General features: G+C 35.5%; 1 protein-coding gene across 1 annotated transcript; it reads left to right on the forward strand.

Annotated features, from left to right (window-relative positions):
* Positions 1-8,566: 8,566 nt before the first annotated feature.
* On the forward strand, positions 8,567-9,091 carry LOC103797890 (neuroligin-4, X-linked-like). The gene has a single exon (XM_009070123.1). The coding sequence runs from the start codon at positions 8,567-8,569 to the stop codon at positions 9,089-9,091; it is 525 nt and encodes a 174-aa protein (XP_009068371.1).
* Positions 9,092-14,325: the final 5,234 nt, after the last annotated feature.

Raw genomic sequence — 14,325 nt, forward strand, 5'->3', positions numbered from 1 at the left:
AGGTCCTGTCCTCTGCCCCTGAGGCTACATAGCATAGTATAGCTTGCATCTCTGCCATGAAAATCTTCCTTACTCTAAAAAAATTTTATTTAAAAGTAAATAATTTTTACCTTACTTGTACTGTTTGTTGAGGAATACCTTTGGCCTGTGCTGTATAGCATAGTATAGCTTGCATCTCTACCATGAAAAACTTCCTTACTTTAAAAAAATTTAAAAAGTAAATAATTTTTGCCTTACTTGTACTATCTGTTGAGGAATACCTTTGGCCTGTGCTGTTCCCTGCTTATGGATGTGAGTTGTCTGGAGGGTATGAATACCATGGCAGGACACTGCTGGAGTCCATGCTCTAGCCCTATTTAGCTCACTGCTTACACCTGAATTCTAGTGCTTAATGGGCTGGTCTGAAAACAGACTACGATCTGGATCCATAATGGCACTTCTGTATGGTCATATTTTGCTTAGCTTCTAGGAATCCACAGTATATAATGTAATTCACAGCTCCCAGTACTTCTGCCAGCTAGTAAGTGAAGAATTTCACACTTCATTATGAATTCAACATAGAAGGGACAGTAAGCAGAGTATATATGCCACAGACTCTCTTCTAGGCAGGCTTTTAAGCTGTGCTTCCTGCAGAGAGGGGAAGGCAGTAGACAGCATAAAAATAGCTGCCTGATTATTGTCTCCTAAGATCATAGAATCATTTAGGCTGGAAAAGATCTCTAAGCAAGTCCAAACATTAAGCTAACACTGCCAAGTCCACCACTAAACCATGCCCCAAGTGCCACATCTCCACATGTCTTTCAAAGACCTCCGGGGTGGTAACTCTACCAATTCCCTGGGCAGCCTGTTCCAGTGCTTGATAGCCCTTTTGATGAAGAAATTTTTCCTAATATCCAATCTAAACCTCTCCTGTTGCAACTTGAGGCCATTTCCACTTGTTCAATTGCTTGTTATTTGGGAGAAAAGATTGATTTACCTCACTAGAACCTCCTTTCAGGTGGTTGTAGAGGGCAATATGGTCTCTTGCCAGCAAAGAAAGAGAATTTAAGGGGAAGATTAAGTTGGAAAATGTTTGATGATATGATAGGATGGTACAGGGAATCCCCACTCATAATTTTTATTTCATGAAATGATTCTCCTATAAACCATAATAGCTTGCTTGAAAATGAGAATACCTGTCCAGGGGAGTTTGTACTTTGTGGGAATGCAACATTAGAGTTTTTTCATAGTCAGAACTTGAGAGTCTCTTTTGGTTTGGGGTTGACTATGCTTCACACAGTCCTCATAGCCATCCCAGTCAAATTTGAAATCTAATGTTTGTAACTTGAGAGATGGGAGGTGTGGGATTAGACTTCTCTAGGTTAATGAGGGTAGTCACTCAACTCTCCCATTTCCAGAATGAGTGCATAATTGTGACATTATCATATGAATGAAGGCAGTATCACCACCTGGTAACTGAAGCAGGTAATGCAGTGAAAATATCATGCCTGTGTTTCCTGTGTAATTCAGTTCTAGGAAGTTGTAGCAACTTTTTTTGCCAATATGATATTGATGTGTGTGTGTGTTTACATGCCCAACTGGTTTAAATTGCTTTTCTGACCCTCTTTTTGGTTATGGTAACATTTTTAATATCTCCCCTTCTGAGACTGGAATACCAACAGGAAGATATCATATTCTAATTACTAAATAGCCTCAAGAGATCAAATTGCCTATCAATCAGTCCCCCAGACAGTTTCTCAGTTGGTTTAGGCAAGAGATTTAGTTTCTTCCATCCTTGATGATGGTACACATCTAAGTTCAATGATGATGATAGGCTTTTAGATTCTTCCATCCTTGATGACGGTACACATCTAAGTTCAATGATGATGACAAAGAGAGGATTGAGACCCGTGAGTTTCCTTGTATAATATTTAAACAAAACCTGGTAGATTCCCTTAGGAATTTTCCTTTTCAGTCATTTGACCTTTCTTACCAAAGAGAAGTTAGACTCATTCTGTGTTAGAAATGCTTGTTTTTTTTAGATTCTTCCATCCTTGATGACGGTACACATCTAAGTTCAATGATGATGACAAAGAGAGGATTGAGACCCGTGAGTTTCCTTGTATAATATTTAAACAAAACCTGGTAGATTCCCTTAGGAATTTTCCTTTTCAGTCATTTGACCTTTCTTACCAAAGAGAAGTTAGACTCATTCTGTGTTAGAAATGCTTGTTTTTAAGGTCTTGCAGTAGTATTAGGTAATGAACTTTATTTTTTTAAAAAGTTTATTCAAATTATAAAGGCCTATTCTATAAACCTAATATAATGTATAAAATAGTGATTTTTGTATGCATGTTTTAATTTTTTCTTCATATTCATAAGTTACTGGTTTTCTCCAGGCATAAGAAATTTCACTCTACAGGAGCTTTTACCTTACAGAAACTCAGGGCTGAACATCCTATTACAGATCATAATCTTTTTGGAGTTACACATCTGAATTTAAGTAACAGAGGTGCAGAAAACAGAAACCATTTCTTTTACGAGGTTGTATCAACTGTAAAAGCTAGAAAGACCTAGAGTGTGCTACATTTCTTTTACAAGGTTGTATCAACTGTAAAAGCTAGAAATTAACCCAGCACTTGTGGGTATTGTGCTTGTATTTCTACATTTCTCTAATTTATGCACTGGAAGAATAGTATTTTCTTAAGACCTTTCAGCTACAATTAGACATTTGAATGGCTGCAGTAGCTTAAATTCAGATCATTAATGGTCAGTTTTTTATCTGAGTGGAACACACCTGGAATTTTGGGATAATTATTTCAGATTTGTGTATATAAACAGTTTTTGCCATTTTTTTCCCTCCTAATATTCACGCCTCATTTATTTACAATTGTCAGTTTATCTCAAGATGCATAAAGTATCATGAAAATAGTCTAATCACTGGAATTCTTCCATGCTTCTTATGTGCAATACCAGTTGAAACTGGAGTTCAAAAGTCAGTGAGACAAATGCAGCTGTCTTAACTGAGCATTTCCAGTTAGTTTTGTGTCCTGCTGGCCATAAAGTTTTTTAGAATTTTAAATGCAGGAAAAAATGAGGGAAACCATAACAGATTCTTCAACAACAGCTTTACACAATTAGACTCAAACAGCTAATTTTTTACAGAATACTTAAGTGTATTTCTTTGGGTTCCTTCAGGATAAGGAGAGATGATCACACTTTTTCTTTTCCTCCACTTGCTTTTCAAATTGTTTTCATTACTGAGAGAATTGTGGTTTTCAAAAACATTGTAGGGACCACACAGCCTTTTCTTAAAATCACATCATTCTGTTTAATACTGTATGTGACTTAGAAGTTCAGAAGAGTGGTAGCTGCAGGCAAGAAGCAATGATACAAAATAAATGTGTGCCCATTTTCTGAAAAGTAAATGGTGATTGTAGTTTCTAACCTAAGGGATATAGTGACACTGTCTAAGCCTATCTGAGAGACTCACTAGAGAAATTCATAGGAAGGTAAATGCAGCATGATGTTTGAAAAACATACCAAACTGCTTAATTTAATGTTTGTATATATTTTGTATTGCTTTCAGGCTTTATTTATGTATTAAAAAAAATAATGTCAGTTATCTACTTTTGTATTCAGCTACTCTAACAATACATCTAAGACCAACTTCAAGTTCCATAATGATGTTAGCATAGCTGGCATTTGTCTTCACTCTAAGAAAGGATGCATCATAGTTCTTAAATTTGTATCACGTCCTTTTCAATGTAAACTTTAAATCTTCAAAGGGTTTTTAGACGTGAATTAGTAAGATATGCTTCCAACCAAAATGATTCTGTGATACATAGTTCAGATATTCATGACCAGTGAAGTTTATAATGCTAAACTAGGATTATCACTTTAGTTTGCTATTCTGTATTGGAGCAAAGAGGACTTTTAAACATGTCTCCTATTTCCCCAGCAGGTACAGAATTAGTAGAAACTACTGACATAATCATCTGCTCAAGCTGAAAAAGTGATAACTGCAGATCCTGGAAAACATCAGTTTAGCCCTTCAGGCCTGATTCATAGACTAGTTAAGCATCTCTAAGTGTGGCTTGGGGCATAGATTTATAATCAAGTACAAGAGGTGTTTCTGGTAGATGCACATCCATGTTAACTCTAATCTGCATTTACTTTAAAGGCCATAAATGTCTCATTAGCCTCAAATTACACTCCTCTGCCAATAAAGGAGGCCTGTATGAAAGTATGTGATTTCTGATCTTCTCTGACTTCTCTTTGTGTGTTGTGCTGCTAGAAGTTGTCATTTCAAACTGAATATTTTGATTTGGATTGATTGTTTTTGATTATTTGAGTGAGTGATACTTCCAGCTAAGATGTTTTTGCAAGCAAGTTTGCATACATTTTTCTAACATTTGAAGCAGTAAAAAAACAAATGGAGAAAGCACAACCCTAACAATGATATTAGATAAAGACATGACAAGTACAATTCTTCCTGTAGACTCAGTATGTAAAGATATATTAGATCGCTGACTGTATACTACAAATGTGCATCATTTTCTATTTAAGATGAATCTCTAATTGCAGTCTGTGACTCTGTTTGCATCTTTCAGCCTTTTTAATGATGCACCTAACATCATAGCATAGCATAGTTCACAAATGAATAGGTAGTATGCCTTCCTCCTTAACTCTTGATATTCTTACTGAAAATTATTCTTTGTGTATGAGTGTATATGCATTTCATGTATGAAACTAAACTTATGAAAATGGTAATGTCTCTACTAATGCCAATAAACTGAAAAGTGTGATATCATCTGCTTGACTGGACAGAAATCACATCCTAAATGGAATAGTTTTACTTTCCTTGCCTCAGTCTGGATATGAGCCAGCAGTGTGGCCAGGTGTCCAAGAGGGCCAATGGCATCCTGGCTTGTATCTGAAATAGTGTGGCCAGCAGGACTAGGGCAGTGATTGTCTCACTGTCCTTGGTACTGGTGAAGCCACACCTTGAATCTTGTAGTTACTTCTGGGCCCTCACTGAAGCATGTACAGAGAAGGGCAACAAAACTGCTGAAGTAGAAAACATGTCCTATGAGGAGTGGCTGAGGGAGCTGGGGTTATTTGGTCTGGAGAAGAGATGCTCAGGGGAGACTACCTGAAAAAAAGTTGTAGTGAAGGTGGGGGGTCAGGCTCTTCTGCCATGTCTCAAGTGAAAGCATGAGAGGAAATGTCCTTAAGTTGCACTGGGAGAGGGTTCAGATTAGATATTAGAAAAATAAATTCACTGAAAGAGTGGTTAGGGCTGAGGGAGGTTATTTGGTCTGGAGAAGAGATGCTCAGGGGAGACTACCTGAAAAAAAGTTGTAGTGAAGGTGGGGGGTCAGGCTCTTCTGCCATGTCTCAAGTGAAAGCATGAGAGGAAATGTCCTTAAGTTGCACTGGGAGAGGGTTCAGATTAGATATTAGAAAAAAAATTTCACTGAAAGAGTGGTTAGGCATTGGAATAAGTTGCCCAGGGGGTCTGGAGAAGAGATGCTCAGGGGAGACTACCTGAAAAAAAGTTGTAGTGAAGGTGGGGGGTCAGGCTCTTCTGCCATGTCTCAAGTGAAAGCATGAGAGGAAATGTCCTTAAGTTGCACTGGGAGAGGGTTCAGATTAGATATTAGAAAAAAAATTTCACTGAAAGAGTGGTTAGGCATTGGAATAAGTTGCCCAGGGAGGTGGTGGAGTCACTGTCTCTGTATATGTTCAAGAGCTGTCTGGATGTGGCCATTGGGGAGAAGGTGCTAGGTGGTGCTAGGCTGATGGCTGGACTAGATGATCTCGAAGGTTTCTTCCAATCTTGTTAATTCTGTGATTATGTGTAATAGTGTCTTTGCAAAACAATTTTCTTCATGAGAGATTCTGTGATTCTGTGTAATAGTCTCTTTGCAAAACAATTTTCTTCATGAGACTTCTGTTTACGGACTTGTTGTATACAGTAGTCATACATAATTTATTACTTAGGTAAACCTTTTTATGAGATCTGCTTAATAAGAAATTATTAAAAACTGTTGTCATTTAACTGGCTAAAAAAATAACTTCTAATAACCAAAACATTTTACAATAACTAGTGGGTTTATTCTGACTTACAATCTTGAAATTGCTCTCCTATGGCATTTATTTTGACTGTGTTGGTGCACTTGTCATTATGTGCTGTTTGTTTATGTCTTTACACTGGTTGATAAAAGCTGCAGGTCTTACATTTCAGACAGGTGGCCTGAGTGAGCTGGTTGTATTCTGTCAGCCAATAATTTATTTTCTTACAGCTTCAGGATCATTAAAATCTAAATGTCTATGTGTGCAAGAGTCAGAAATCAACACTTTATGTATGTTCCTGTTAATATATAGGACACATCCACACCATGTGAGTGGATTTAATACCCACATAAAAAACAGAAGGCAGTTGTTCTGCCTTGTTAGATAAGGAATAAGATGGCAAATTCTGTTCCAGGTCAATAATGAATGTTTCCCTTTACTTGTCCTTTCACCCTATTAAAAATAATGACATATAACCAGATACTTGATTCAAAGACACACTGTAATTAGTGTGGGTACAAACTATTTACTGTCACATTTTGACAGTTGTATATCTCTACTGTATCAACTGAGTATTTCCACTTCATGTTATCATTTTTGTTGTCTCCATGCTTGTAATGTGTTCAGTCTTTTTTATTTGTTATTCCCATTTTCTTTTCTTATTTTCTTTCCTCTTTTTTTCATTTGCTGTTTGCCCAGACAACTTTTTTTTCCTTCTCCATCTTTCATCATCTGGATGATTGTCTTTCCTTCCACCTTGTCAATTTTCTCAGTGCTGTATTGTACATTTCTTAAAATGTTATTTCAAACTTCTGCAGTGTGGGCATCAAGGGGAATAGGATCTGTTGCTCCTCCCTGAGAAATTGACCACAAATAATATGTATCTGCTATTTTTCTGGCCTCTGGTGTTCAGGTGTTTCAAAATATTTTTTGTAAGAATGCTTAAATCAAGTCATTGAAGAACTTCAGGATTTTTAAGTGAATGAAATATCTTTGAAATTACTTTCCTTGTCAGAGTCCTGACTGAAAGCAGGACCTGGTAATCCACTTAGATAATTTTGATATATAAATGTGCATTAATCCTAACATCTATAAGGTAGCAGTACCAGTTTCCTGTAACAAGGATGTTTTTTACCTCTGGAGGTGTCATCTGTGGTTTTGAGTTGAATAATGGGTAAAAACGAACTTCTGAATTTCTTTGGGCAGGTAGAAGAATGTAAGTATTAACAAGTGCTGTGTATTTATTTATACTACTTGTAATGTTTAGCATATACATATGAGTGACTTGTATTTCATTAAAAATCAACAGAATTATTGCATGAATTGCCTTCTGTCTAAAAATTAAAATTAGGAGAATGCAAGGAGGAAATGTTACATAATTGCAACACTATGTAGGTCAAAATCTGACTTTTAAGATATCATATCACTTTTGTTTCCTTTTCATTTTCCATTTTTCTGTCAGACATAGAACAAAGAAAACAGGTATGAAAATCAATAAATTTATAATCTAATTTTGACTAACTGCTCTCACACTTGATTTGAACTAATGTAATGCTATTACATTCATTGTAATTTCTGAATTAGACAGAGGTAAATTAGGTTGTCATACAGAAAAAAAGTCCTATCTTTGAAAAACACTCTATAGAAGTCAAATCATAACAAAGAGAGATTATCCAATGAAGGAAAAAGTTAATGAATGTTTCCTGTGGGAGTGCAAATATGCTTAAAAAGGAGATTCCATTTATTTAGGGCAGAAAATGTCCTCAAGCTAGCACTTAAATGTGATACCCTTCCTGAAAGCAGCAATGTTGGGGCTGTGCTTTGGTTTTGAAGCATATACAGAAGAAGAAATGTTTGGTTTGTGGTATAACCTCTGGCAAGCTGATGGCTTCAGTTTCAGCTCTCTTGCCTTACCTGTCTTTGAAAGCACATAGCTAACCATGTTGTCTAAAGTTAATAAAACATTTGTGGGCCTTGGCATGGAAGTAGTGTGTGACTGATGTCTAAAGTTAATAAAACATTTATGGGCCTTGGCATGGAAGTAGTGTGTGAATTGTTTGGTTTGGATTTGGGGTTTTTTTTAGATTTATGCCAATATGAGTTTGTCTGTTGGTTTGAATTGCTTGTTTTCTCTTTGCCACAGGCTGACTGGGTGGACTGGACTTCACTGGAAGGAGCCATTTTGCTGGGGAACTCTCTGTGGATCTCTCACCACACTACTTGCTGGGAAGTGCTGTGCATTGCCAGGATTAAGTCAACGCTAAAGTCTGGGATGGGCCTTGGGGGCAAACATTCCCTTCTTTCTTCTGACATTGGGATTTGTCTACAGCCAGTCAGCTGAGGCACTACCACACATCAGCTTTTGGTTTTTTGCTGCCTGAACAAGGTTACATTTTCCTTCACTTCATCTCCTTTTGACTGTTTTAATTTTATTAGTTTGCATTTTCCTTGACTGATTAATTTTCTTCTGGCTGTGGAAAAAAGAGCCCTGCTGATGTTGATTTAAATAATGTCGAAACCAATGGGACTCCTATGGCTGCCTTTGATCTTCACCCCAGTGTGTGTCATGTTGAATTCTAACTTCCTCCTGTGGATAACTGCACTGGCTATAAGATTTACTCTCATCGATGGCCAAGCACAATACCCAGTTGTTACTACGAATTATGGCAAAATACGTGGTTTAAGAACACCTTTACCTAATGAGATCCTTGGGCCCGTGGAGCAGTACCTGGGTGTTCCTTATGCTTCTCCTCCAACTGGAGAAAGGCGATTTCAGCCCCCAGAGCCTCCATCATCTTGGACAGGTATCCGCAATGCCACACAGTTTGCTGCTGTCTGCCCACAGTACCTGGATGAGAGGTCACTGCTCAACGACATGCTGCCAGTCTGGTTTACAGCCAATCTGGATACTGTGGTGACATATGTTCAAGATCAAAATGAAGACTGTCTGTATTTGAATATCTATGTGCCCACAGAGGATGGTAAGTACCCTGAGGACCACACTGCGGTGCGCTCACCAGTTCTACACGAGTAGTGTCCGGGTTTTTTAAGCATCTGGCTGAGTTTTCTTCAGGTTTTATCTGTGGAAATGGATCATGTGTCTGAACAGGCATGATAAGTAATACTTTGCAGATTGAACATGCTTGCATGAATTCTCTCATGTTTCAGTGTAACACCAACCTGCAATTTCATTTGCAGGCAGTGACTAGGGTGTGTAAGGCAGCCTGAAGTTTACATCTAAAATACAGTTGAGTATCATTCACAAGAGAGGAAAGGGGAAATAAACATTAACCCAGAGTAACATATTTATTTTTCCATGCACAAATGGTACAAATATACTGTCGTATACTAATTTTTGAAGGAGAATTTCCCTAGCTGTTTTTTTTTTCTTTTATTATGAATCTCTGAGTCTACTGTTAACTCTGTTTGATTTTAATAGAAAATATAAAATTGTTATAGCAATTCGGTCAGCAGGGTTTTTTTGGTTTTTTTTATCTATGCAACTTTTCAATCCAACCTATTTTTCTTCATTTACTAAATTTAAAATGAAGTAAGCATGATTTTATTATGCAGAGCTGAACAGGTGGTGTCAAACTTTCATCTGTTTTGTGCAATCCTTTCTCAAGAGGGCTACTTTAAACCACTTTCTGTAGACAAAAAGGATGAACACAACTGGTAATGCACAACTCTTTGAATATTTACATGATCTCCCTCTTAAAAATTGTAGCTTTATGGCATGAAGAATGTATCTTGGGTCGTTCGGAATGGTATTGCTTCCTATAGGCAAGATCTGTTTTTATCAGGCGCTAATTGAGTTAAGTCTATGCTAAATCACAAGGAAATAAAAAATTCTACTGGCACTTATTGTTAATATTCTGCTAAAAGCCAGTTCTTTCAGCTACTTAGAATGTAGTTGCCAATGCATAACGTGACAGATTTCTCCCAGATATGCAAATCTGTTCACTTTAGCTGAGGGTTTGATTTACATAACCAAAGCATTGTTATTTCCCAGTAACCATACTCTAAATATGCAAATTTTGTACTTTGATTATTATAATCCTTCTGCCTTGATTGGCTTCTTTACTCAGAATTTCCACGCTGTTTGCCAGCAATAAACATACCACCTTCTTTGCCTGTTCTCATCAGCTGAAGCAAAAACTTGAAAGCTAAAAATAAAGCAGCAAGGTTTGGGAATACTGGGAGCTTTGCAAACGTAAATACTACCAAGCTGCTTAAAGGACAAGTGCTGTGAAAGAAAAGCTGTGTTTATGTGGCTCTATGTGCACATGTGAGTGTGTGTGTGTGTGTGTGTGTGTGTAGACCAAGGACTCAGTTCTTTCCCTCTTCCAGTCTCATTGCACTGCTTCTCACTCCTTGGATAATAACATAGATAATTCTTTCCCAGATTTGTTTATGTTCTGGATTTTGTCCTTCAGCTTTTAATTAGTCACTAGGGTAAGCTTGCCCTAAGAAAGCATTCTGGGTTTAGACTTTAGTTGTCTTTTGTTTTGAAGGAATATCAGCTCTGCTAATAGTTTTATTTTAAAGATCAGTTTTAATAAATGCAAGTTTCATTCATTAATTAGGGAATACAGGAAGTTAGACATGAAAAAATATATAGAAGTGTCTGGGGAAAGAATAATTGATATAAAATGGGTAATAATGAAGTATTGTGGACTGAATGACTAACAACCTATAACACTCACCTTATTATAATAGCTATTGCATTTGATGTTAGATTAAATATAGAAAGGACTGAGAAATTTATTTTTGCCTACTGTAGACCTTTTTGTCTACTTAGTTCTGCAAAAGTATGGTTTACTATTCTTTCTGGCTGTAGATTTATTTTTTTTTTACACTAAATACCATAGAAATGTCATCTATTTTCTTTTATATCTCCTCTTCAGAGTATAAACCCATTCATAAAAGAATATGTAGGTGAATAATAAAAGACAAGGTTAGGTGTCAGTGATGAACTGAAGGCAGGATTGCTCCTGTAAAATATGACAAGCAGTTTTAACAGGTTCCACTGGGAAACAAGAGACTTAGAAGTGAATACATGGAGTGCATGATGTTTTAATTGTATGCTATATAACTTATCATTAGTTACATATAACTCTGTTTGGATTTTCTGGTGAGGAAAATATGCAGCTTTCTAGTGTGTCTCCAAATTCTAAACATAAATAGCCTTAAACTGTAGTCCATACAATCTGATTAAAGATGTTATGCTTCATTCTATGAGTCTTAGTTGGCAAAAATAAGCTTTGTTGTTATGGAGACAGAGCATGAAATTAGTTTTTGAAGCAACTTCTCAAACTGAGTGACTTTGAGTTAAATTCACATTTTCAATTCTTTCTCAAGTACAGATTGATTTAAAAAAGCTTTGAAACTGTTTTGTGTCTAGAAGAAAAAGTGGTCGGAATCATCCAAACCTAATTAATGTTCTGACTATGAAACTTAATCTAAATCATTTTATGCATGCTTTTATTCTTTTTTTTAAACTTTGGTGAAAAGAATAGATGAACAACTCTCATGAATTAACTGAGGTCATATGCAGTGCTTACATCAAATCAATTCTAGTGATAATCAAAACACAGCTCAGGTTTGGCTTGGGGATTTTTTCCTTTGTTTTGTTGGGTTTTTTTGCACTATATGTTATAGCATGACTTGTTTTTTATCACTTATGTGGTTTGATCAAACGAAACTAAATTTTAAGTATATATTTCCAATAAAGAATTGAAGAATAAATGCACACATGCCTTCATCTGATTTTGGAATTGCTTCTCTGGAATTATTCCAGTCTAAGCTTATGGAAATAATAGTAAAATACAGCCCCTTTTACTAGGTAGACAAGTTTAGTTATTTATAATAAAATAGCTTGAAATGTTGCTGTTTCTGTCTGAAGAAATAACAGTGAAATTAGTGATAGATAAATCTATAGTTCCTTCAAATAATTCAGGCACCTAGATAAAGAAAGTAAAATGCCCTGTTGCACAGTCTATATCTGTATTAATCATAGCCTTTCTTTAGACTAATAAGATTCTGGATTTCAAATGTGAAATAGCAGCAGAATCCTGTCAGAATTTTCTCCATTAAAATGTTCTTACAAAGCAAAATTTTTTTTTTTGTTAGGAACTTTTCTTCTTTTTTTCATCTTAGGCGAACAATTTATTCAATATATTATTTATTATAGAAATAGATACACATACCTAACTGAATATTTCTGCAATTTTCATTCATTTGCTGTTATTCACTGGACACATGGGTTTGGATGGCACTTTCCTTAAGTAACAGTTATATTTCAGAGTATCTAGGATAGCTGGAGAATTTCAATGTTTGTTTGCCTTTGGAAGAGAAAGAATTGCAAATGCTATAATCCACTGAGATGTTTTGGGCTTTTTTTGGTCATAATAAGTATAAATAATAATGCAGTTATTTTAAAGATGCACAGTACAAGCAACAGAGATAAAATCTAGGAAGCTGCTTTTATTTTATATGTCAAACCTATAATCATAAGAAATTACTCAGAACTGCAGCAAATAAAATATTTAGAGTGAAATTCTCATTTTATCCAATTGCTTTCTAAACATTTGGCTTGATCTTCAGAATCATTTGTGTGGGTATATATTATCTTGCCTGCTTTTTCACTTTATAAACTGTAATTTTCCATAAGAATACTTGAATGTCAGTTTCGAGGAGGTCATCTAGGGAAATGATATTGAGGACAGTCTGTTTATTATAACTTCAGTCTGAATATGGGTTTATCTACAGTGGAAATGCTAGATTGAAGAGGACACAGACTGTTAATCGCCTGTGTTTAATCCCTGACCTTTATCATTTGAATCTGTAGATTCTGAGGAGATTGCTAACTCCTATCATAACAGGACAAAATATAGCAAAAAAAAACCAAACCAGAAAAGACCCTTAATTTGTATTACTTTCATGATAAACTTCAAAATTTGATTCATAGCAAAGCAAGATTAAAAAAAACCCCAAAACATCAAAGAACAAAAAAACAACATGAACAAATCATTTTTACATTTGTTTGTTTAAAACCTGCTCTGTTCAGATCAAAACAGAGAATAAAAGAGATGTTTTTTTGTTGTCTTTGCTTGATCAATTATAAGCATATATACTTTTCTTATTTTGGTATATGGATATAGGATCATTTTATACAAGTGGGGGAGCTAATTACCCACTTAGTTAGGGATTAGCTAATGAAGTATTTCGCATCCTCAGAGCTTTGCTGACTAAAATTACTCTGTGAGATCTTGTTTCATTTACATCAGGATAAATACAGCTGAAGTGACAACTAAAGGTGGTAGACCATGACACTTGCTAAGATTGAATAAGTAGATCATATCTTTTTCATTAGATTAGGGAAACTGAGACTATTGTCCAGGATTAGTGACATACTTAACTGTGGTCTGTCAGGAAGAAGAAAAAAGTCTTCAGCAAGAGCAAAGAGATCAACAGTGTTACCTCTCTGGGTGACAATGTGAAAGAAATGTACCTGCAACTTTAGACCATGTGTCTATTTGACTAAGAAATAGCAAAATGAAAAATCTGAGCAAAGCTGGTCAAGAAGATATGCCTTTTTGCCACTTTTCATATTAGTCAGATGTCTGCTTAATATATAATTGAGTTTTTGCAGCCTTCTTCTTGTCATTGCTGTTGAATTGCAATCAAAATTACCAAAATTATGCTGATATAACATAATTGATAATAAAATGGTTTCTTTTTCTTTTTCTTTGGAAGGGAAAAAAAGCTAGTAGAACGATTAGTCTCATCATTACTATTGCTTGATGGCATAGACTAAAAAATGTAAGCTAATCAATGGCTTGTTAATAAGAGAAATAAGGGACCATAGATAACAATAGTAACATAGTGAACAAGATAGACACAATATTGTACAACATTATTTTTGTTGAATTATTAGGATGTGGCATTAATAGTAGGAACTTTTTGCTTGCAAATAAACCTGAATTTCTATGCAATAGGTTCTTTGAAACTGTATGTAGGTTTAAGTTTCTGTAGATGCATATCTGATATTTACCAGGTAATCTTCAAATTTTAATTGTTCTATTATCTCTTCACCACTTTTGTAAACTTAAGTAGCTACTTAAGAAATCAAACCCAGGGTTTATATATATAGCTTCAAGGAATTAAGAATCCAATACCTTGTATCCATGTTTACAATTTTGATTCCTCCTCTAAATATTTACTACATGTTTTTTTTAAGTTAATTATAATTTCTGTAGTTGTATA

The sequence above is a fragment of the Acanthisitta chloris genome, unplaced genomic scaffold, assembly GCF_000695815.1.
Source record: "Acanthisitta chloris isolate BGI_N310 unplaced genomic scaffold, ASM69581v1 scaffold14012, whole genome shotgun sequence".
NCBI lineage: Eukaryota > Metazoa > Chordata > Aves > Passeriformes > Acanthisittidae > Acanthisitta > Acanthisitta chloris.